The sequence below is a fragment of the Poromitra crassiceps genome, assembly GCF_964638095.1.
Source record: "Poromitra crassiceps genome assembly, chromosome: 11".
Classification (NCBI taxonomy): Eukaryota; Metazoa; Chordata; class Actinopteri; order Beryciformes; family Melamphaidae; genus Poromitra; species Poromitra crassiceps.
Window position 1 is genome coordinate 4634952 of NC_139643.1, and position 24332 is coordinate 4659283.

At 44.1% G+C, this 24332-nt stretch overlaps 2 protein-coding genes across 2 annotated transcripts in view; one reads left to right on the plus strand and one right to left on the minus strand.

Moving 5' to 3' along the window:
* The window catches only part of LOC310785682 (protein disulfide-isomerase A3-like), a gene marked incomplete at both ends in the record, with an annotated part of 41739 nt that extends 32420 nt beyond the window's left edge, over positions 1 to 9319 (plus strand). Inside the window, 2 exons of the mRNA XM_083646825.1 lie at positions 5410 to 5467; positions 9230 to 9319. Coding sequence (XP_083502951.1) covers positions 5410 to 5467; positions 9230 to 9319 — 148 coding nt within the window. The remainder of the gene's footprint in view (positions 1 to 5409; positions 5468 to 9229) is intronic.
* LOC310784780 (class I histocompatibility antigen, F10 alpha chain-like) overlaps positions 1 to 24332 on the minus strand; it is a 196383-nt gene that overhangs the window by 129476 nt on the left and 42575 nt on the right. The window lies entirely within an intron of this gene.

The following is a 24332-nucleotide window of genomic DNA, read 5'->3' on the forward strand; positions in this document are numbered from 1 at the left end:
ATCTGACTAGCGTTACATTTATTTTCTAGCTACAAGAAGCTGAAAAGTAAGGGGCCAGCAGCGTCAACTCCAAGAAAGAGGAAATCTCTTCAATTGACCCTCCAAACATCACCTATTGGAGAAGAATCTGCCAGGTTAGTTTGTTTTCCCTTTCAAACTACCAACATAACTATCTGCATGATCAATAAGTAAAATCTATATACTCTGAAAAATGCTCATGATTTGTCAGCATTGTACAGCTGGATTATGTGTGTACCACAGCTGCACACACAGATAATTGATTGGTTGAAACTAAATTGATATCTCAACAGGGAGGATTTTGGAATAGCTGGGGTTGATCCACATCCTGAGGACACGTTTCACCGCTCCAACTGGACTCCCAAGACGGAGAGGTCTGAAGCCAGGTGACCCGCGGAGTCTGGGACCTATTACAGGGGTCCTGCCCCCTCCAACAGCTGAACTGGTCAAGGCACAGATCCAAAGAGGACAGGTATGTCAACCGCCATCCTAAAAGTCATCCCTGATCTCTCACAAGGAGCCACCGAGTTTCAATATGATAACAAACAACACATACGTTTCATTTGTCTGCCATGTAATTCCCTTTAGACATGCTGTACATCAGTGGTTTTCAGAATGTTACCACGCCAAGGACCCATAAACTCACACAAATTAGACCACAAGACCTCAATAGCAGTAGTACTTTGTTTACTCATTGTGGCACTTATGGATGGTATTTGATATATATATATATGAAATAAACTACTGTGTTTTAGCCGGGGAACATCTGGGGATGCCACTTTGAGAACGTTTGAGACATTCACCTCTTCCTGCAGAATCTAATATTCTGTGGATTGGGTCAGCACTGATTTCATTGGCTCAATTTGAGTCACTGCTATAAAATAATACCCTGCAATAATGACACGATGGTTACACATTAGGGGTGTCACAATATATCGTCCCACGAAATTTCGCGATAGTAAAACGTCACGATATGTATCGTTGAGATGAAATCTCATATCGTGAAAAAAAAAAAAAAAACATTTTTTTTTTTTTTTTTTTCTTTTCTTCCAAAAGTAGACAAAGAAACGTCTTTGTTTGTTGAAGTTCAATGTGTGGAAAGTAGTTCAGTTGAACAAGTCTCTGAAGAGACACATGAGAAGTTATACAGGAGAGAAACCATTCAATTGAGTTTCTGGCAAAACTGTTTACTTGACAGGAAAAACTGAAGATGCATAAAAAATAGACTAAGAAAAGTCTTGTTGTTTGAGTTTGAAGAAAAACTGAAGATGCATAATGAGAATTAATACTGCTGAGAAACCTTTTAGTTCAAAGTAAATCTAAGTGACGGTGTAACTCATTCTATTTCAAGATAAGCCTTATCTCCAATCTCATGTTTTTTCTAGTTGTTATTGTAATAACAATTTCCCACAACAGCATGTTTTGTATTTGTGCATTTCAAATAAAATACTACTTTTCCAGTCATATATTGTCATTATTCAATTTAAAAAAAATATTGTTAAAATCGTATCGTATCGTATCGTTATCGTGAACCCAGTATCGTGATACGTATCGTATCGTGAACTGAGTGTATCGTGACACCCCTATTACACATGTATGCTGATTAATTGTCTACTTTTGTTTAGTCTTTGTGCTTGGAAGCCTGCACCCACTTGGTTTGAAAAATACTGGTGTTGGTTCTAATATATCTTTCTGTCTCTCTCTCCCTGTGAAGGACATGGCTTCAGCATCTTGGACGGGAGACTGCGAGAAACAATAAAGGCTTGACAGTATTGTTTACTGTTCCTCGAATGGTTTATTGCACAAAACTTTATAAATACTTTGTAACAAATCAAATTCACATGTGCAAAAAAAATGTAGACATAGACTTTGTCTCTTGTCCATGTGTTAGAAAAAAAAAAGATTGTTTACAACACCAGTAATTGTTTATTAGACAAAACTTTGTACATACTTTGTAAGAAAAGAAATTCACATGTGCAAAAAAAAAGGTAGGCAGAGACTTTGTCTCTTGTCCATGTTTTAGAAAAAAAAAAGATTGTTTACAGCACCACAAATTGTTTATTAGACAAAACTTTGTAAGAAAAGAAATTCACATGTGCAAAAGAAAAGGTAGGCAGAGACTGTCTTTGTCCGTGTTTGAGAAAATAAAATAAAAATGTTGGGGGAAAAAATCTTTCCTTTCAGTTATTGCACTGGCCGAGAAACACTGAACAGCAGTCTCTTTCTGTTGTATAGCCTAACCCTAATTGAAATGTATTTTTGAGGTACAGAACACACGCAAGAAGATGTCAGGATATTGTCAAATTGAAATGTCTTTTTGAGGTAGAACAAAAACACACAGGAACATCTCAAAGGGGAAAATTCACCTAAATGGTGCTTCCTTGTATCCGACATAATTCCCAAATGGGTCAGGATATTTGTCTCTGACCCGCCACACACAGCAGCTAGGTATGACTTGCCGGTTCCCCCTCCCCAGACGTCCGTGTTGCCAGACGTTGAACTGGCGGTAAGCTGAGTACCAGTACTGTTTGTTATCGGCCCCTAGGTCCTGGCTGTCGTCTAAGGATAGAATGTCATTCCAGTTTGTGCATCTGCACCATGCTGGCTGTCCTCTGTCTGGCAGTTGTGGTCCTGGTTCGGCTGCCCGGTACTCCATGATGTCCAGCATCACCCCTGGAAGGCGTTCAACCACCATCTGGAGGACTTCATCCCGCTGTTGCTGGCTCAGTTGTTGCAATTCAGCCTGCATATTGAGCAAGAATAACATGTTTAGAATGGCTTTCAAATGGGTGTGTAATCTTGAACCCTAACCCTCAAAAGGCTGGTTTGAGTCTCAAACCTACATTTGACATATGCAGATTTGCAAGTTGTGAAAGACTACATTGGAAGATGAGATAACAGGCTAAGCTCACTGTTTCAAATGGTAAACTCCAATTACAATAAAGTAGGCTACAAGCACTGTCAGCCCTAATACCTCACATATAAAGTAAGTTTGTAGTTGGGGACATTTGTCTAACTGTCATTTGAAGTTGTCTTAGCAGATCCATAACAGTTTTCCCTGATAATGTAGTTAGTGCCTTTCTAAAACATCAGCTATAACCAGGTTACCTGGCTGTTTGCGAAATCTTGACGTTCACATGCATTACAGTCCTGCAACTATGCCATGCCTCCTGACATTATGGACTGTATACTAGAGCCTATCGTCTAGTCACGTTGAATTGTCATTGAATGAATGAAAACTATGAAACCTCGACTGGATTTCTGTGTCACGTCTGTAAGTCTGCATGTGCTGGATGCTAACGCTAAGAGTTAGTAAAGTAGAGACAACAGTACGTTACAGTACTAAACGTATGTCCTTCCAAATCTATTGTGGTAATCTCCAGCAACACTCATTTGGCTGAAACAATGTGCTGCCGTTTCTACATCTACGTCTAACTTCGCTATTTTCCCCTCCTTTGCTTATTGACAACTATCGTTAGTGTACTGAATTCAAACTATAAGTTCGACTTTACTTACTTCATCACTGGACATGGTGCTTTTAGTCGCTAAAAGTTGGAGAAAAGAACGGTTGCGGTGTTTTTTGCGAGGGTGATTCAAGTCCACACTGCGCCTGCGCGGTCTCCAACTCTGGAGCTGCTGTTGAGGCGCGTTCCCGGATGGGTACGCACGCGCTCTGGCACATGCAAGCGCCTGGGTGCAGTTCCCCTAATGGCCACCGGCGTCAGTAATAGTGAGTTTTGACGGATTGGGCCTTTAAGGGCTTAAGCCCCAAACACACAGGGAGCGTCAGACACTCGCGTTTGGAAGCTCACCCATTGTTTTAAACAGCCGAACACGCACCAAAAGCGTGCGTCAAACTGCCTTGACGCCCGTACTCCCAACCCGTTTAGATTTTGGAGCATCAAATGAGCTTCCAGCAGCGACCAAAGCGCTCTGAGCTCCACCCCCTCCCTCTCTGCCCACTTCCATCTCCGTCTGTCTCGCTATGCTCCTCAAACAAATATCACGGCAGTTTAAATACAGCAAGCATGTAAATACGCTACACTATAGCAAGACTACAGACTGAGAATAATGTTCTAAACGTATCGGCTAGCAAAATATAGCCTATCCCTGGATGTCACGATGAGATTAGATTGGTGAAAGTTTGGACAGAATCATTGCATCGTTTTCTCTCGCTACCTTTTCTTCTCCCCCACTTCACGGCAGACAGGTATGAGGTAGGATGATGCAACAGCCTCTGAATGACAGGGGCTCAAAACTACGGTATAACAACTTTTTTTATCTGTCATTGTACCTGCCTACATATAAATGAGTGGCCTTTTTCGCAAAATACTGATGGTTCTGTCATTCTGTGGTGTATACCTTTCAGATCTGATGCTTGCAGTGCGTATTCATAGCTTTCAAGGGGTGTTACGTGCTGCCGGGAACGCCCACCTGGCGGTCAAAAAAAAAACTTGTTCATTCCACTGCCGCCGAGTCACTAGTTTCTCACGCTGTGTTTGTTCAGCCAAACTGCAACAGGTTGTGCTATCGGTTGCACTAACCGACAAGGAGACACGCCTGGCTTGTGCTTTTACAGAATGCCGTCGGAGAAAGAAAACTCAGACAGGAGGAGGTTGTGGATTTGTGCGATTAGACGTGGTTCAGTCGCTGGGGAGGGCAAATGGCTACCATCAAAGTACACACGTCTTTGCGGCCAACATTTCATCAAAGGTAAGCTCAAGTAACGTTAACGGGGTATTTTAATCATTATTGTAACGTTACTTGAGCTTACAGTACATTAATAGAGTCCAGCGCGCTTCAGCCAGGTTTGGAATAAAAGGGTCCTGGTACTCAACAGTGGAGGACAATATGCATAAAATAATGTTTTACCTGGGCACTTCACACAGACTACCCGAAGTAAAGACACCGGAGCACTCTTTTCCGTCTGCACGTTTTAATAGAAGGGGCTGACTGACGTTTCGACAGACAAGTCTGTCTTCCTCAGAGTCAAAGTTACTTGAGCTTACCTTTGAGGAAATGTTGGCCGCAAAGACGCGTGTACAAACGGCTGAACAAACACTGCGTGAGAAACTAGTCGACTTGGCTGGCAGCGAATGAACAAGTTTGTTTTTTGACCGCCAGGTGGGCGTTCCCGGCAGCACGTAACGCCCCTTGAAAGCTATGAATAGGGGCAGAAATTGACGCGCGTCAAGTTTCGCTCCCTGTGCGTTTCGGGCAAGGAGCTAATCCATTATGTCAATGAATGTCCTCACTAAGATAGCTTTACAAATGTGTGTCGTGTGTGTGTGTGTGTGTGTGTGTGTGTGTGTGTGTGTGTGTGTGTGTGTGTGGACATTACAGACCACGACACATGCTAATTTAATCTCTCTCTTCTGTCTCTGTATTTAGCTTTCCGACCATTTACTTTGTTCCAGCAGGCAAGAAAGACGAGCCCAAACGACACGAGGTAACACACGCACGCACACACACACACACACACACACACACACACACACACACACACACTGTCATGTAAGGGCTCTAACATACTCCACGCAAGGAAGGCATGCAGGGACGTGTCTTGTGTTCTTGTGTAGCAGACATACATGATAATCTTACCAACATCATCCAACACATGAGACCGGCTATCCAGACTCCTCCCAGGGCTGATGACACGTGGTTTGCGTGGTCAAATCATTGCGCTCATCATCCTCAGTCTGCAGGACTTACGGGTCAGAGCTCCCAGCCGTCACAGCGCTCGACAGCGCCACTCTGGTCGAAAGCTTGGTAAAAAAATAATGTCACCAGCACAGAATTCGGATAAAAAGAGTCATTTATGAGCAGCATCGAGCTTTTAAACCCGTCCGTCGAGAAGCTATGAACCCTTCTGCTCTAGTAGGTGTCTTTGAAATGTTTCTGTGACACTTGTAAATACGTGCGTATAGACCTTATTCTCTAACCCTGGACAGCACCATATTGTTGACATACCGTCCTGCGCGCACACAGCGCTGCAGCTGACAACTAGTAACAACCTTATTGTCGTTTCTGTTCCATTACAAAATAGCGATGGTAATGACACCAATAAAAAACCCACAGTTGTTATTTGTATGCTGCCGACGGCAGCCGTTAATGCCTGTAATAAATAAACAAAAGAACGAGGTGAACAGACTTTGCTGTGAGGAGCTGTGAGAAAGTTTCACCTGTCTCTCCTAACTATCCACACATCTCCTGTGCTGCTGACGTATCCTCCGTCTCGCTCCCTTCACGTCTGAGGATGGTAGAGATAGAAACAAACCACGGGGACTTTATTGCTGTCATTACTACAGCCACGTGTAACGCAGGTCACCATCCGAACACAACAGGAACGATACAGGTAACGCTAACGGCGGCTAGCTTCCTATAAACGCTGCTCTCACATAGGTTGTCACATAGAGCTGCAGCGCTATGTCAACAATATGGCGGCGGTGGGTGTGCCCGTATGTGAGTGACGTCAATCGAATAAGGTCTATTGCTTATTTAGACAGCTTGAGAGCGAGAGTCGCAGGGAAGTCTCTGTACGGATAAGGGACTCTTTCAGGGTAGGCGATCACGTCATACCCGGAAGGGGGTACTAGTCTAGGGGCTAAGTTAAGTTAAGTTAAGCCATCTGCCTGATGGGGGAACATCCATGCTTTTCTTTAGCCTGCTTTTTATTGTTGTGTTTGTTCTTTCTATCAGTCCTGCAGACTGACGATGAGAAGCTAAATTATTTTTTTAGAGTGATGCCAAATACTGTTGCAAAGTGTGATATGACAGAGTTCACAAAATGGGTTCCTGTACATTTCTTCTGATAACCCAAAATTTAAGAAGTATCTCTCTGGTCAGTGCCTTTGCTACTGTGAGTGCCTGTGGTTTATCTCTCTGGTCAGTGCCTTTGCTACTGTGAGTGCATCATGTGGTTGTGATGCTGGGAATACCTCTATCGATTTTGTGAAGTGGTCAATCATTGTCAGACAGTATTTCTTTCCTTCGCATGGTGGCAAAAGGGCCGCCGGATGATAAACACTGCTAACGTAGGTACTATCTACAGCACACATGGGCAAAATATGGCCCGTATTTTTTTTTCTTTATTTTTTTTTTGCAATTCCATCACGGGCCACACAGGGGCCGCCCGCAGGCCACATGTGGCCACATGATGGAATAGAGAGGCAAAGTGAACGTCACTTCCTGCTTTTCTCCCTGTACCAGCCGCTGAAAAAATATGAATGGCGGTGAACGGAGAATAACGTTACTTTGCTGATCCCGTTTGAATTGTGCCACGGGGTGCCAACGCTAATTTTGTCAATTTAAAACATAACTTTGCATGTCAAGAAAGTCGCAGTTTGTCGCCAAACTGTTGCACTATAAGTTATAAATCAGAAAGACTACATGCACTGTCGCCTAAGTGACGTCAGTTTCTCTACCGGCAAAGCTGACAAGAGGCGACATGCCACGAGCTTCCACAAGCTATGTAGTTTTTATACGAAACTAACCCCTACGTTTCAGTTTGACGACAAACTGTGACTTTCTTGACATGCAAAGTTATGTTTTAAATCGACAGAATTAAAAGGCTAAAAGTAATCTCATGTGTAAGAAATGACTGTTCTACATTGAAGTAGAAATTTAAATAATTAACTCAGTTAATTTGGTTTTGGATTTATTTAGCTTCAAGAGTGCATTTTTGTTCGTGTGACCCTCAACACAGGCTTTGAGAATCCCGGGCCCTTACTGATACTACTGATGCTTATATTAACCCACTCATATTCTGGTTTATTTCAAGAAAAACATTTTGGCTAGTGGAAATTCTAATTGGCTGGTAACTTTAAAATCTAGCAGCCATATTGGCAGGTGGTCAAAAAAGTTGATTTCAAGCCCTGCAGGGAGAGCAGGTGGTGACATAGGAGTGAGTGAGGAAAGGATCAAATATTGGTGGTTAAGACTGAATAATGACATCACAACTGTTAATTTAAAATGAGTTATTCCTCTAAACCTGGCTTCAAATGCCCAAAACTTTTTCGCGCTGGCGCCGTTCAGCCCTCAGCAAAAACTGGTAGCGAGGACATTTTTTTGTGGCCCTCTCTATCATCAAAGTTGCCCATCCATGGGTTACGGCATGACAATATTTGTTCGGCCCCTGGCAACAATCTGGGTTTCTCATGTGGCCCCCCATGAAAAATAGTTGCTCACCCCTGATCTACAGAGTGCTAAGTCTCGCCTTCGCCAGATTGCACATGGGACCCGAGGAAGTGAATTCTCGTCCATTCATTTCCACATAAATGTTTCTTAATATCCTTATCTAAAGAGTTTGACTTGGAAACCAAGTGATTCAGCTGTATTCACAATCACAAGAGATCATAGAACATTTGACTCGGACCAAAATCAAAAAGAGGTCGTATTGTGTCTCTCTCAAGCCGTTTTCCCACATGCGTACCGGAAAATTACCTGTAAGTCAATATCGGACATTTCCCTTCACACCTTGGCTCTCGCATATGAGAATCTAGCAGCGAATTTGCCTGTATGTTGGGGGGCGGGGCGGCACTGCAGAGCGGGTGGGGAGTGACGTGTCGGCAAAACTCTTGATGGTGAAATAAGTTTGCTTGTTTATCCGTTCACCTGCGTCGCGTTGAAGCACTTTTTACAGACTGGCTTCGTTTGATGTGTCCGGGCTTGCCTTCGCTGTCGGCAACGTAAGCAAAATACTTCCACATTTCGCTTCGTGCATTTGCTTCACCTGTGTCCCTGTCGGGCTGTCACTGAAGGAGGAGGACGAGCAGGCAGCAGAGAGGAGAGAGGGGAAAATCAGCACACCCACACATGAAGCTGACATAGGCTACTGCTCTTATTATCACAAGATCATTTAGCCAGTTTGCTTTAATATGCGCGAATGATTAGATTATGCCCGCTGGAACATTAAGCAACGTGTGTACACCTCGCCCATGAGAGTGTCGCGGGAAATGACTGGACCCGTTCTCTACTTGAGTCCGCTATCGCGCATACCGCTCTTCTGACTGGCTCCAAACTGGTGAAATCTCCACGATGACGGGGTCGCGCTTATACCGGAAAACAACTTTCACACATGAAGGCATTAGACCACGTTCCGGTCATTTTGCGGTACAAAGCGCATGTGGGAAAAGGGCTTGAGTCTCTCTGTCTTCCCTTCTATCTCTCTCTCTCTCTCTCTCTCTCTCTCTCTCTCTCTCTCTCTGTGCAGGGCGGTCGGGAGCTGAAGGACTTGCTGAAGTTCGTGAGGCGCGAGGCGAGCCGCGGCCTGGTGCTGAGCGGCGTGAGGGAGGAGCTCTGAGACAGCGCCATCTACAGGTGTTGTTCTCGCAACCAAGTTTAGATGAAACCACGCCCACTCCGCATGACGCACTCAGCTAGCTTTCTTTGCTAGCAAAACCTGCACCTCATTTTTTTTTTTATTAACCTAATTGTTGCCTTAACCACAAGATTAAACCTTCAGAAGACCTCACGCCGATTGTAACTTCAAAATAGTGATGATGATTTGAGAAAGATAACAAGTCATTGACCATAACATTAAAGTGATAATACGGAAGATTTTCATGTAAATAAATGTCTGTAAAGTCACTATTTATCCTCAAGTGAGTTAACACAATGTCACAATCTCTCTGTATTGCAACATTCATGAACTTGTGTCTGTGGCGACACTTTCCCCGCCCCCCAAACTAAAAAAAACCAAAGATATCACAAGCGGCGCACAGTTCTTGACGTGTTTCGCCTCACCCAGCAGAATTGTCTGTCAGAGAGGGTGTAGGCGGAGGAGGAACACGTTTGACTACCAGTGTTGCCTGATGCAGGTGATGGTTTCCAGTCCACAGACTGCCAGAACGCACACAAAACGGTGCAAGGGAAACGACTCAATCTGGTAACACTGTCAACGTCCTAGCAGAGTAATATAGAAGAGAGAGTGGGCCAACGGAAGTCCAAAATGTGTGACTCACGTAGCGGGGGTATAGCCAGGAAGGGCTCTCATGCTACGTTTTTAATGCATCAAATAAAGCTGATAATATACAATTTGATTCTTTAAATATCTTTACTCTTTCAAAAGTACACCACAAATTGCCCATTCTGCTGCCACCCCGACAGCGCTGCTTAATCCAAAAACTGGTCCATTGGAGTGAATGGAGATGTTGCAACTCTTCTATTATGTAGCTCTGCTAACTACCGCAGAACAACTTCTTCTTCTTTTGAGATGTGTGCACAAGCGTTGCATTACCGCCCCCCACAGGCCAACTTGAATGTATCAAGAAGAAGAAGAAAAAACCATAGATATATATAAAGGCTAGATGGCTTAAGGCGGAGTCACCAGCGTCGTTGAACGGCCGCCATCTTGCTACAGTATGCTTTCTGGTACGTTCTATGGTAGCTGTTGGAGGGTGAGTGACCTTCACAGACAAAAATACTCATAACTCGCTGAAATCTTGACGGATTTACAAACGGTTTGGTTTATTACAAGCATATTCCGTTCCCGAGATACGGCCAAAAAAAAAGAAAAACACTAAAAACACTATTTTTTTGATGGGCTCCAAATTAGACCAAAATTAAACCGAAGCATCTATGCCATGAGAGGGATTCAGGCACAAAGTTTCATGCAGTTTCATCCATTTTCCTAGGAGTTATGATAATCTGATGTTGCCATACTAACCCAACAACAGATGCTCATAACTCTTAGGAAAATGGATGAAACTGCATGAAACTAGGTGCGTGAATTCATCTCATGATGATGATGCTTCGGTTTAAGTTTGGTGTAATTTGGAGCCAAAAATAATAATAAAATGTTAGCGTTTTTTTAACCCATAGATATATTTAAAGCTGAGCTCCCTGTAGCAAGATGGCCGCAATGCGACAACGTCGCTCTCCATTGGCCGGCAGCGCGGGTAAGCTATCTAGCCTTTATATATATGTATGGAAAAAACCCTTCACGTCACATATGCGCCACTGTGTGGATCTCATCTGCAATTACTGCTCATGGCCTGTAGGTGTTGTCAGAGACAAGAAAACTGAAATCTTCTGTATTATTACTTGAACTTGGAATGACTTGAAAATATGTGTGGTGGCCTGGAAGAAACCCTTCACATGTCGCTGCTACATATTGTCGGCAATGAGCCAGTAGGTCAAAAACAGGTTTTGCAGAGATTTTGAGTGATTTGGTTACTTTCATCTCCATAGTTCGTAGATCACGGTGAATACTTATTTTCATACAAGAAAAGGGAAAGTTTTTTTTTTTTTTTTTTTTTTAGTTTTGGTGGATATGTTGTGGAATGTTTAAAGCCATTTTTCTTACTTTTAGACACATAATAGATTAAAATAACTTTTGATCTGAGAGAGCTATCTCCAAAAGTTATATATAGGGGAGAGTTTATAATTTCTAATTTAGTTTCTAATTTATGGAAATAACAAAAAAAATTACATGTAATTTTTTTTGCAAACCGCTATACATATATTTCATAACAACCTGCAGACATAATGCATTAGGATTTTTTGACAACACATCCATAAACAGTCATCAACCTGCAGAAGTGCGGTCGCAGCCTGCCAGGAGTAGAAGCGGGGGGGAAACGTTATCTTTGTAAATCGATTATCACAAAAAAAGCGAAAAACTCATCTGTGTTTGAAGTTACATTTGGTGTGAGGTTTACTGAATATTTAATCTTGTGGTTAAGGCAAAGAGCATGTTTTGCTAGCTTTCAGTGAGCGCTCATAAGGAAGTGGGTGGGGTTTCATCTAAACTGGAAAAACAATACAAGCGGCACTTTCTCTCTGTCTCTCTGCCTGCCTGGACACGAAACAGCAGGAGAAGAAGAACAAGGAGGAGGAGGAAAGGCGAGGATTGGACAGCAGCTGGGTTTCCATCCAAATTAGGAAACGGCAACTTTTGATCACTAATATAATAATAATAATAATAATAGTATCCGTCCAGGTGTCATGTTCATTTATTGGTGTGAAATATGGCCGCATGCATCTTCAAATTCTTCAAGGACTGCTTCGGTTTTTAGCTGCGACCAGCAGCTCTATAAGTCACTCTGTCAGTCGCTCCACAAAAAGTTCACCACCCTTTAGCGGGCGCAATTCTCATCCTAGGAGGCTGAAGATTTGCATGGAGGTCGTGTGTGTGTGTGTGTGTGTGTGTGTGTGTGTGTGTGTGTGTGTGTGTGTGTGTGTGTGTGTGTGTGTGTGTGTGTGTGTGTGTGTGTGTGTGTGTGTGTGTGTGTGTGTGTGTGTGTGTGTGTGTGTGTGTGTGCGTGCTACCATCATGCATTTAGGAAATTCACATTATGTGTTTGCAGCTATTGCGAATTCGTGCTTGTTTTCTACTGGATCTGTTTTTTCAATGCTCATTAAGACTTTCATGAAGATTTTCTGGACAGTTTGTTTTATTTGTTTGGCCAATCACAGCTCAGCCCACGCGGGACGTCCTGTGACGGCGGCACAGGCTCCTCCTCTTTCCTCTGTCAGCAGCGTCGTCCTGGAGCAGGGACTCATGGGAAATGTAAATCAGAAACTTCTTCACGCTGAACTGAACTCTGCAACCAGCCAGACACACACACACACACACACACACACACACACACACACACAGACTGTCAACACACACACACACACACACACACACAGAGACTGTCTGTCTGTCTGTTTTACTGTCATTTCCCTACTGTTGTGGTTTCAGACAGTAAAGTACAGCAATCTTTGGTTAGTTTGTTCTCTGGTGACCAGCCATCATTAGAGCCCGATTCTATTCTACCCTATTCTATTGATTCTATTCTATTGTAAACACATAAGTGGCTTGTAAAACTGAACTGAAAAGAACTGAAGAAAACTCCCATATGTCACACTCCTGCACCAGCTGAACGTTAAGTTATTTCTTAAGTTAGGGTTTAAAGTCCACACTAACTGCTATGTTGAAACTAGTTAGTTTGACATTAAAGCCATGTCTTTATTTAGAAGAAGAGGAGAGAGATCAGTTTCTCCGCCCATAGGAGCAGGAGAGACCAGCATGCACTGCAACAGCGAAACTAGGATGGGGTGGAGGAAGGGGGCGTGGCCTCATTAATGGATGCCCCACAGACTAGTTGTCGACTAGTTATTATTATTGGGTATAAAGGTTTGTTTCTGCCTCACTGTACACACAGTTTCAAACAATGAATTCAAGGCACTGTTTTTCTATTGATATTTATTTTCTTCACAAAATGACACAAAACTTCTTTGTTGCACTGTAGTGTTTTGATTATTATAATTTGTACCCATTCTCATGCAGGAACTTTGTTTTATTGATTGTATTGATTTCTTCTGAACGCAAGCCCACACCTTTTGTACATTTGATGGATGTTTATTGGTGCAAAATATAATTTCTGAGCCTTATTCATTTGTTGGATGTTTTGTTTGTTTTCAGGCACGACTCCCTCGCCTTTTTCACTTCTGTCAATCTTTTATTTATTTGTTTATTTATTTATTTATTCATGTATTTATTCATTCATTCATTCATTTATTAAAATGCTGTCACTGACTCTGGGTCTCTGACTTTGTGTCCAGTTATTAAAAACGACACATAATGCCACATCCAGGTACTTTTCTGGTAAAAAAAAAGACTGCATTTATATAGCGCTTTTATCCAAAGCGCTTTACAATGTGCCTACATTCACCCATTCACACACCGAAGGCGGCCAGCTGCCACACAGGGTGCTGGCAAAGCCATCGCGAGCAATTTGGGGTTCAGTGTTTTGCCCACGGACACTTCGACATGGGGACTGGAGGAGCCGGGGATCGAACCACCGACCTTCTGGTTAGTGGACGACCCGCTCTACCTCCTGAGGCACAGCCGCCCTTTTCTCAGGGATACTTTCACTTTTCCCCGAAGCATCTTAGTTACTCGTTACTACAAAATAAAACGGTAACGCTTTAGAATACAGCCCGCAAATAAGCATGTAGTTAGAGTATAACAACAGGGTTTAGGGCTGTAGTTAGTCTCACTACGGGGTTTAAGGAGTGAATTATAAGATCTGTACTTATAGTCTAACTACGGGGTTTAAGGAGTGTAGTTATAGTATAACAACGGGGTTTAAGGAGTGTAGTTATGGTATAACAACGGGGTTTAAGGAGTGTAGTTATAGTCTAACAACGGGGTTTAAGGAGTGTAGTTAGAGTATAACAACGGGGTTTAAGGAGTGTAGTTAGAGTATAACAACAGGGTTTAAGGAGTGTAGTTAGAGTATAACAACGGGGTTTAAGGAGTGAAAAAATACTTTAACTACAGGGTAACAAGATCTGTACTTATGGTCTAACTACGGGGTTGCGGGCTGTATTATGAAGCAGGTGACAAATGTTTGTACTTATAGGCTAATTACGGGGTACCACACTGTACTTACAGGGTAACTACGGGGTTTAAGGAGTGTAGTTAGAGTATAACAACAGGGTTTAAGGAGTGTAGTTAGAGTATAACAACGGGGTTTAAGGAGTCTAGTTAGAGTATAACAACGGGGTTTAAGGAGTCTAGTTAGAGTATAACAACGGGGTTTAAGGAGTCTAGTTAGAGTATAACAACGGGGTTTAAGGAGTCTAGTTAGAGTATAACAACGGGGTTTAAGGAGTCTAGTTAGAGTATAACAACGGGGTTTAAGGAGTCTAGTTAGAGTCTAACAACGGGGTTTAAGGAGTCTAGTTAGAGTATAACAACGGGGTTTAAGGAGTCTAGTTAGAGTATAACAACGGGGTTTAAGGAGTCTAGTTAGAGTATAACAACAGGGTTTAAGGAGTCTAGTTAGAGTCTAACAACGGGGTTTAAGGAGTGAAAAAATACTTTAACTAGAGGGTAACAAGATCTGTACTTATAGTCTAACTACGGGGTCGCGGGCTGTATTATGAAGCAGGGGACAAATGTTTGTACTTATAGGCTAATTACGGGGTACCACACTGTACTTACAGGGTAACTACGGGGTTTAAGGAGTGTAGTTAGAGTATAACAACGGGGTTTAAGGAGTCTAGTTAGAGTATAACAACGGGGTTTAAAGAGTGTAGTTAGAGTATAACAACGGGGTTTAAGGAGTCTAGTTAGAGTATAACAACGGGGTTTAAGGAGTCTAGTTAGAGTATAACAACGGGGTTTAAGGAGTCTAGTTAGAGTATAACAACGGGGTTTAAGGAGTCTAGTTAGAGTATAACAACGGGGTTTAAGGAGTCTAGTTAGAGTCTAACAACGGGGTTTAAGGAGTCTAGTTAGAGTATAACAATGGGGTTTAAGGAGTCTAGTTAGAGTATAACAACGGGGTTTAAGGAGTCTAGTTAGAGTATAACAATGGGGTTTAAGGAGTCTAGTTAGAGTCTAACAATGGGGTTTAAGGAGTCTAGTTAGAGTATAACAATGGGGTTTAAGGAGTCTAGTTAGAGTATAACAACGGGGTTTAAGGAGTCTAGTTAGAGTCTAACAACGGGGTTTAAGGAGTCTAGTTAGAGTATAACAATGGGGTTTAAGGAGTCTAGTTAGAGTATAACAACGGGGTTTAAGGAGTCTAGTTAGAGTATAACAACGGGGTTTAACGAGTCTAGTTAGAGTATAACAACGGGGTTTAAGGAGTGTAGTTATACTCTAACTAGACTCCACAGTTGCAGTTAAAGTGCATTTAAGGGACATTTAAGTTGTAGTGCAAACTGTGCTTGTCCATAAAGTGCAATGTCTTTATATGTAGTGCAAAAGGAGTCTGAATAAAGTTCAGATAAAACTACTTGGAGTTCAGGCTCCGTATGGCTTGTGGGAGGAAGCTCTTCCTCAGCCGCTCAGTCCTTGTTTTGAGGCAGCAGAGACGCTTGCCAGACGGAAGCCACTGGAAGATGGCATGGTGGGGGTGCAAACCGTCCTTGATGATCCTCTTGGCTCTGGTGCTACACCTCCTGGTGTAGATGTCCTCGAGCGGCGGCAGAGCAGATCCAGTGATGCGCTCCGCACACCTCACCACCCTGTGCAGTGCCTTCTTGTTCTGGGAGGAGCAGTTACCAAACCATGTAGTGATGCATCCTGACAGCACAGACTCAATCGTGGCGGTGTAGAAGGACTTTTGCAGCGCTGAAGAGATTTTAAACTTCCTCAGCCGCCTAAGATGGTACAGGCGCTGCCTCGCTTTCTTCACTACCGCGGTGGTGTTTGTGGACCAGGTCATGTCTGCTGAGATGTGCACACCAAGGTACTTGTAACTGCTCACAAACTCCACCGTGGACCCATTTATCTCCAGCGGCATGTGCTGTGCTCTCTGCCCCTTCCTTCTGAAATCGACCAGCATTTCTTTTGTTTTGGTGACATTCATGTCCAGGTTGTTGTTCTTACACCATGATGTCAGCCTCTCCACCTCACTTCGGTAGGCCGTCTCGTTGTTGTTCTCGATCAGCCCCACCACCACTGTGTCATCAGCAAATTTCACTATGACGTTGGAGCTGTGGGTAGCTGTGCAGTCATGTGTGTAGAGAGGGAAGAGGAAAGAGCTGAGCACACAGCCCTGAGGGGCACCGATGCTGAGGGTGCGCATGCTGGATGTGCGGTTTCCAATCTTCACCACCTGCGGTCTGTCTGTCAGAAAGTTCAGTATCCAGGAGCGGAGTGAAGGGCTCAGTCCCAGGCTCCTGAGCTTACCGTCCAGAATGTGGGGGTCTATGGTGTTGAACGCCGAGCTGTAGTCAATAAACAGCAGGCGTGCATAGTTCCCCTTACCGATGTCCAGGTGGGAGAGGGTGGTGTGGAGTACGTGAGAGATGGCATCATCTGTGCTCCTGTTTGGGCGATATGCAAACTGCATGGGGTCAAGGTTGCTGGGTAGTGATGCTTGGATGAGATTTTTGATGAGCTTCTCAAAACACTTCATCACTATAGATGTTAAAGCGATGGGGCGGTAGTCGTTTAGGCAGGCAGGGTTCTTTTTCTTTGGAACGGGGATGATGGTAGACTTTTTGAAGCAGGAGGGGACGATAGAGCTGGCCAAGGATAGATTGAATATGAAGGTGAGGATTGGTGCTAGCTGGTCTGCGCAGGCTCTCAGCACTCTGCCTGGAATGCCATCTGGGCCAGCAGCCTTCCTGATGTTCACCCTCCTTAGCGTTGTTTTCACATCCAGCTCTGTCACAGTTAGTGAGCAGTCACCTCCTGGGTCTAAGATGTTGCCAGCAGCGCTGGAGTTGTCCTCAGCGTCTGCAGCTGTGCAGCTCCCAGTGTGGCTGTCCCCGAAGCGTGCAAAAAAGACACTTAGGTCCTCCACCAGAGAGGGGTCTGCTTCAGACGAGGTGGTGGCCCGTCCCTTATAATGTGAGATGGTTTTGAGACCCTGCCATACACGTCTGCTGTCACGATCACCCAGCTGTGCCTCCACTCTGTATTTATAGCGCTGCTTTGCGGCTTTCACCGCTTTTCTAAGTTTGTATGACTCTGCTTTGTACACTGTCATATCTCCTGTGCTCTGCCCAGTTTTGTAGGCGGCAGTGCGTGCCTTTAGGGCCTCGCGTATTGATTTATCAACCCATGGTTTCTGGTTGGGATAGACTTTTACAGTCTCCATGGGGATGATGTCATCATACAATTTAGCAATGTAGCATGTAACTACATCTGTCAGCTCATTGACATTGTCAGTGCTTGCTTTAAACATGGCCCAATCTGTAGCCTGCATTGCATCCTGCAGCTCGGTCTCTGATGTAGTAGACCAACGGCGCAGCTCTTTTGTTACTGGATGCGAGTACTTTAATCGCTGCCTGTACTTAGGTAACAGGAGGATAGCATCATGATCTGCTTTGCCGAAAGCTGGAAGAGGAGTAGCTTTGTAGCCATCCTTGTAGGGGGTGTAACAATGATCTAGGGTGTTTACACCTCTAGTTGGGCATGTGACATGCTGTTTGAAATTTGGCAGGACTTGTCTCAAGTTAGCTTGATTGAAATCGCCAACCACTATTACTGCAGCTTCTGGATGTTTAGCATAGTGCCTCATGATATTCTCATGCAATAATGACAGTGCAGAGTCAATGTTAGCTTTTGGTGGAATATAGGCAGTAATCAATATTATCGCAGTAAGCTCTCTTGGCAAGTAAAAAGGCCTGCACAATAGTGATAACTGCTCAACATCAGGCGTGCAATTTTTAGACAGAGTGGAAATACATCTGGGATCACACTATGAGTTGTTGATGAAACAGCAGACGCCCCCACCTTTTTGCTTCCCGGAGGCTTCAGTTCTGTCACTCCTGTGCACACTGAAATTGTCCGATGGCAGAATGGATTGGTCGGGTATGTCCTCTTTTAGCCAAGTCTCCACAAAGCAGAGCGCTGAACAGTTCCTTAATTCTCTCTGAAATTTAATCCTAGCTCTCACATCATCCATTTTGTTGTCCAGAGATTGGACATTGGCTAGGAGGATATTTGGCAAGGGTGGGCGATGTTTTACTGTCCTCAGCTTGAGACGTAGGCCTCCCCTCCGCCCTCTGCGTCTTTTCCTCCTCCGCCGTGGAGGGCCTGCAGCCTGGAGGAATCCAGCAGTGACAGCGCTGTCTGCGCCTGTAGCTCCGGTGTTAGCATTAGCTGTAGGCTTTACAATCTCTGGCAGAATGAGTCCCGAAAACGGCACCTTGTAGCCATCAGCAATGCTCAGAAGCGTCTCGCGATCGTATGATAGCAGCGCAGACGTGAGAAAGTTGGATAGAGTTAGAAAAACAACAACAAACATTAAAATTCCAGCAAAGTTTGGGGCCCGGCAGACGGCAAGCAGCAGCGGCTGCGCCATCTTGGAGGGGAAGGGGGGGGGGGGGGTGTTGAGGTGTTCTTATGGTGCGTTTTGTTTAATGCGAGTTTACACCAAAGATGAGAGTCCTTGAAATGTTGGCTATCGGCTGAGCCATAGCGCTATACGAGGTGACGTCACAACGCTGCGACGCTGTGTGATACCGGTGTTTTTTCAGCTCTGCCTATCACGACTTATTTTGCCAATTCCTCGCCTACTTTTTGCTATCTTATCTTTTCTCTGCCTGCGATATCCACATCGCTACTCAATAACTCTTCTCTCTCAATCCGCGGACATCTGAAACAACCGTTCTATCGCTAAACGTTAGCCTAGCCGCCTGCTAGGCTAACGTAAACAAGAGCTGCTAGCCACCAGCTAGCAGCTAACGCTAAACTGTTTACAATGCCCTCGCTCTCCCCCCCGGATAATCACCATGCTACGGGACTATTCAATACGACGACGCTTAGTGGATCCGTGGAATCACGCTCATTTCCTTCGGATGATGAAGTTTTCTTCAAGCTGCTGCCTGATACTACTTCAACACCAGCTCCCTCAGTATCCCGGGTCCTCATCGCGCAACAACTAGCCACAACATCCGAGCGACTGGTCCGGCGTCAACCTAGGCTACCAGCCTCTGCTCCCAATGGCCCCAGGTCCCCGGACTGGCCCGGACTGGTCCGGCGTCAACCTAGGCTACCAGCCTCTGCTCCCAAGGCCTCAGGTCCCCGGGCACCGCAACGGCGTGAGCTGCTTCTGGCCGCAGCACTACGACACGCTCCTGAAATGGCTAACGCCAGCCATCCCCCTCCCGAATCGGGTAAGATCGATCCAACTCTTACTATCCACTCTCTCTTAGATATGATTAATCTATTAGAAAATCGTGTTTCCCAACTAGAGAACGATAAACGCCAGTCACCTAATGATAGTCTTGTTACACTTAACCAGACTGGCTTCCCTGATCATTTACAATGTACCTCAGTAGCTGATGTGCATTGTGAATTAAGCGAGGATGCTAGCTGCGGTCCAGCTGGTGCCCCCGTTAATGCTAGCCCGCAGCACGACCAGAACAACCCGGCCAATGTCTCGTTGGTCCCACAGTCTGTGGATGATGGGTTTACAGTTGTATCACGCTGCCGTGGCGTTAAACGTGCACAGCCCGCCGCTGTGCAGCCCGTTTCCCAACAAACCACTTCGGTTGAGATTCGGAATAGATTCACGCCGCTTGCTAACTCTCCTGTTCAGCATGCTGCGTCGTCCGCTCCGCCCGACAATATTAAACCCTCTATTCTATTGATTGGAGACTCTATAACCCGCAATATCAAGCTTAACACACCAGCCGAGATAGTTTGTCTGCCCGGGGCCAGAGTACCCGACATTGAAGCTACTCTTAGGGTGCTAACAAACAGCCATAGACAGACAATTACCCAGGCTACCCATGACAACATCATACTACATGTTGGCACCAACAATGCTAGGTTTAAACAATCGGAGATCACAAAGCACAGCATAACTAGGACCTGTGCTTTTGCTAGCAAGATGAGTCGGCATCCATTAATTGTCTCTGGTCCCCTCCCTGTCACACTTAACTCTGACATTTTTAGCAGGCTGTTTTGGCTCAACAACTGGCTGGCCAAACACTGTGCTGATAAGGGCTACCTATTCTTAGATAACTGGCCCTCCTTTAGAGGCATGACTGGCATGCTTAAGATGGATGGCATCCACCCTACCCCATTGGGCGCCAGCACTTTATCAAAAAACCTGGATAGTTGCCTATGGCAAACCCAGACTGCTATCCTTGATTGACAGTTTCACCCACAACATGCAGGGCCACAGGCTGCTAGACAGCCTGTTAGTTCTACTTGTGCGGTTATGGAGTCTGCTAGTTTAATTAACTTAGTCTATCCAATACAGACTGTGCTCCGTCCGCGCCGCACTATTACTAGTAACCGACCCATAAACGCTCTGCAATATCCTAACCCAAACCTTATTGTTATTAATCCGATTGTTACCACCGCCGCTCCGTCTCCGTATTATACCACGATCTCTCAAATTAACACAGTTTCTCTTCGTCGCTCCGTCCCCTCACGCCGCTCTCGTCCACCCCCCAAAACGTTAAACACCAACCTCATTGAGATTAAATCTACTCCTGGTATCGAATGCTCTAAATTAACTAACATTGATGATAAATCTATTCAATTTGGATTCATTAATATCAGATCAATCACCAATAAAGCCCTCCTGGTCAATGACTTAATCATTGAACATAATATTGACGTTATGGGATTATGCGAAACCTGGCTAAAACCGGACGTTGTTCTTCCACTCATTGAAGCCTCCCCCCCTAACTTTGACAATTCGCATGTTGCCAGAATGTCAAGAAATGGTGGGGGCGTTGGCCTAATTTATAACTCAAATCTAGGTCTTTTGCAGGATCAAAAGTATAAGCTCCTATCTTGTGAGATACTTACTATGAGACACTCTAATATAGCTGGCCTCGGAGCCTTCTACCTAGTTATGCTCTACCGCCCACCTGGGCCTTATTCATCTTTTCTTGATGAATTTTCCAATTTTCTCTCTGACCTCGTAACCCGCACGGATAGTATCCTTATCATTGGCGATTTCAATATTCATGTTAACTGTAAAGCTGACCCACTCTGCAAAGCCTTTCTATCTTTAGTCGACACCCTTGGCTTTGCTCAGCTGGTTCATGAACAAATGCATTCTAACGGCAACACGCTTGATCTCGTCCTCGCTCGTGGGATTAACGTCTCAGATCTGTCAGTCATGATATACCCTCCAGCACTGTCAGATCATTATCTCATTAAATTTAAAATAGACCTGCCCCTCCGGCAATCAAACCTAGCCGATACCTACACCGCCCGGCGTATCGATAGTTCTACTCCCATTGAACTCGCTGATTTGTTATCGAGGCCGCTTTCCTCTCTCCCAGAGCGGATCGACTCCATTAATGAATTCACAAATCAATTTAATTCAATCCTACTCGCCTCGCTTGATTCTATCGCACCTCTACGTACTAAAATCCGTCGCCCTAAAAAACCCTCGCCTTGGTATACTGACGATACACGCGCACAAAAACTAATATGCAGAAAACTAGAACGTAAATGGCGATCATCCAAGCTTGAAGTCTATCGACTAGCTACTAAAATACAAATGTATGCTCTCCGCTGCAAGAGCCTCCTACCTATCAGATCTTATTAACACTAATAAAAATAATCCTAAATTTCTATTTGACACGGTCGCAAATCTTACTCGCAAACCCTCCCCCAATACAAACTCTCCATTTACAGCTAATGACTTCCTTGACTTCTTTAACCGTAAAATTATCTGTATTAGAGATGAAATTAGCAACTCTCTATTACTCACAAAGGGTGCTAACCCCTCTCCTAGCCCTGTCCTTAGAACCTTAGACGAGAGTACTATACTCTCGAATTTTGAGACTATCTCTCTAAATGCACTTTCAAAAATTGTACTTTCATCTAAATCCACAACCTGTTTATTCGACCCTCTCCCTGCAAAGTTGATTAAGGAACTCCTTCCAATACTAGGCCCCCCCTTACTTAACATTATCAATAGCTCCCTCTCCTCTGGCATTGTCCCTGCCTCCTTCAAATCTGCTGTAATCAAACCTCTACTTAAAAAGCCAAACCTTGATTCTGAGGTTCTTAACAACTTCAGGCCAATCTCAAATCTCCCCTTCCTCTCTAAAGTTCTTGAAAGAGTAGTCTCGACACAATTAACTGACTACCTCTCACATAATAAACTTCTCGATCCCTTTCAATCTGGTTTTAGATCACTCCATAGTACTGAAACTGCTCTTACAAAAGTAACCAATGACCTTCTCCTTGCGTCCGACTCTAATTTCTCCTCTCTTCTCATTTTATTAGACTTAAGCGCAGCCTTCGATACAATCGATCATAAGATCCTCCTAGACCGCTTATCTAACTACGTAGGTATCCGGGGCACTGCCCTATCCTGGCTAAAGTCATATTTGTCTGATAGGACACACTGTGTCTCATATAAAAATATTATGTCCACTTTCTCCTCAGTGAAGTTTGGTGTACCACAGGGATCAGTCCTGGGTCCCTTACTCTTTGGGGTTTACTTACTGCCTCTTGGCGAAATTTTCCGTAGATATGGCATTAACTTTCACTGTTATGCCGATGATACCCAAATTTATATACCAATTAGACCAGACGATCGCTCTAAACTCGCTAATCTTGAATCCTGCTTAATCGCTGTTACAGATTGGATGTCAAATAATTTCTTACGACTAAACGCCAACAAAACTGAACTACTAGTTGTTGGCCCAAAAACCCAACTTCCATTTCTCACTGATCTTAGTCTGAACATTGAGAACTGCGTAATTACTCCAAACTCAAAGGTGAAAAACCTAGGTGTTACCTTTGATCCTACTCTGTCATTCGATGCTCACATTAAGGATATCACTAAAATAGCTTTCTTTCATCTTCGCAATATCTCAAAGATCCGTCCCTTGCTAAATGCAACGGATGCCGAAACCTTAATACATGCCTTTGTTTCATCTAGACTCGACTACTGTAATGTCTTATTCTCTGGCCTTCCACTTTGTAGCACAAATAAATTACAACTCGTGCAAAACGCCGCTGCTAGAATTCTAACTAGAACTAAGAAGTTTGATCATATAACTCCGGTCTTAATCTCCCTCCACTGGCTCCCAATTCAGGCCAGATCAGACTTTAAGGTGCTTCTGTTAACCTATAAATCTTTGCACAGGCTCGCACCCCCGTACTTATCTGAGCTAATCATTCCTTATGTTCCCACGCGTACTCTCCGCTCACAGGACGGTAATTATCTTACCGTCCCTAAAATTAAGAAAAAATCAGCAGGTAGCAGAGCATTTTCTTACCGTGCTCCACATCTCTGGAACCAGCTTCCTCTGTCAGTTAGGGAAGCTGGCTCCATTGAAATCTTCAAAACTAGACTCAAAACCCATTTATTCTCCCAATCATTTGGTTGTGCTTGATGGTTGTGTTTGATGATGTCATTCTCTAGAAATATTTATTAGCTCTTGAGTACATACAATCCTGAATTGCTGAGCGGGCTGTCTCAAGCCAGCAATATCAGTATAAACTTATACTTGACCTAATTTAATAATATGGCATCAGTCGACCCAGTAGCTTAGATACAAAATCTAATAGCTGGTGAATAAACTTAGTCCTGAACTGCTGAGCGGGCAATCACAAGCCAGCAGTATCAGTATAAACTTAGACTTGACCTAATTTAGTTTTGTTTGTTGTAGGTCATGATTAACGGTCCGCATCAACAGGGCTGAATCATTGACAGTGGTGTTAGGTGGTACTTAGACCTGAATTAGCAGTATAGTATTAGTCATCCTAAAAATAAAAAAAAATAAAATCCTAATAAATTTTGTTTTGACCTAATTTTATTGTTGTCTATAGAGTTAGTTCCACCTCTGCGCAGATTCCCCCGCTCTCTTCTCTCTCTCCCCCTCAGGTGTCCTTCATTGGCCTGACGTACACCCCCGCCGCTGCAGCC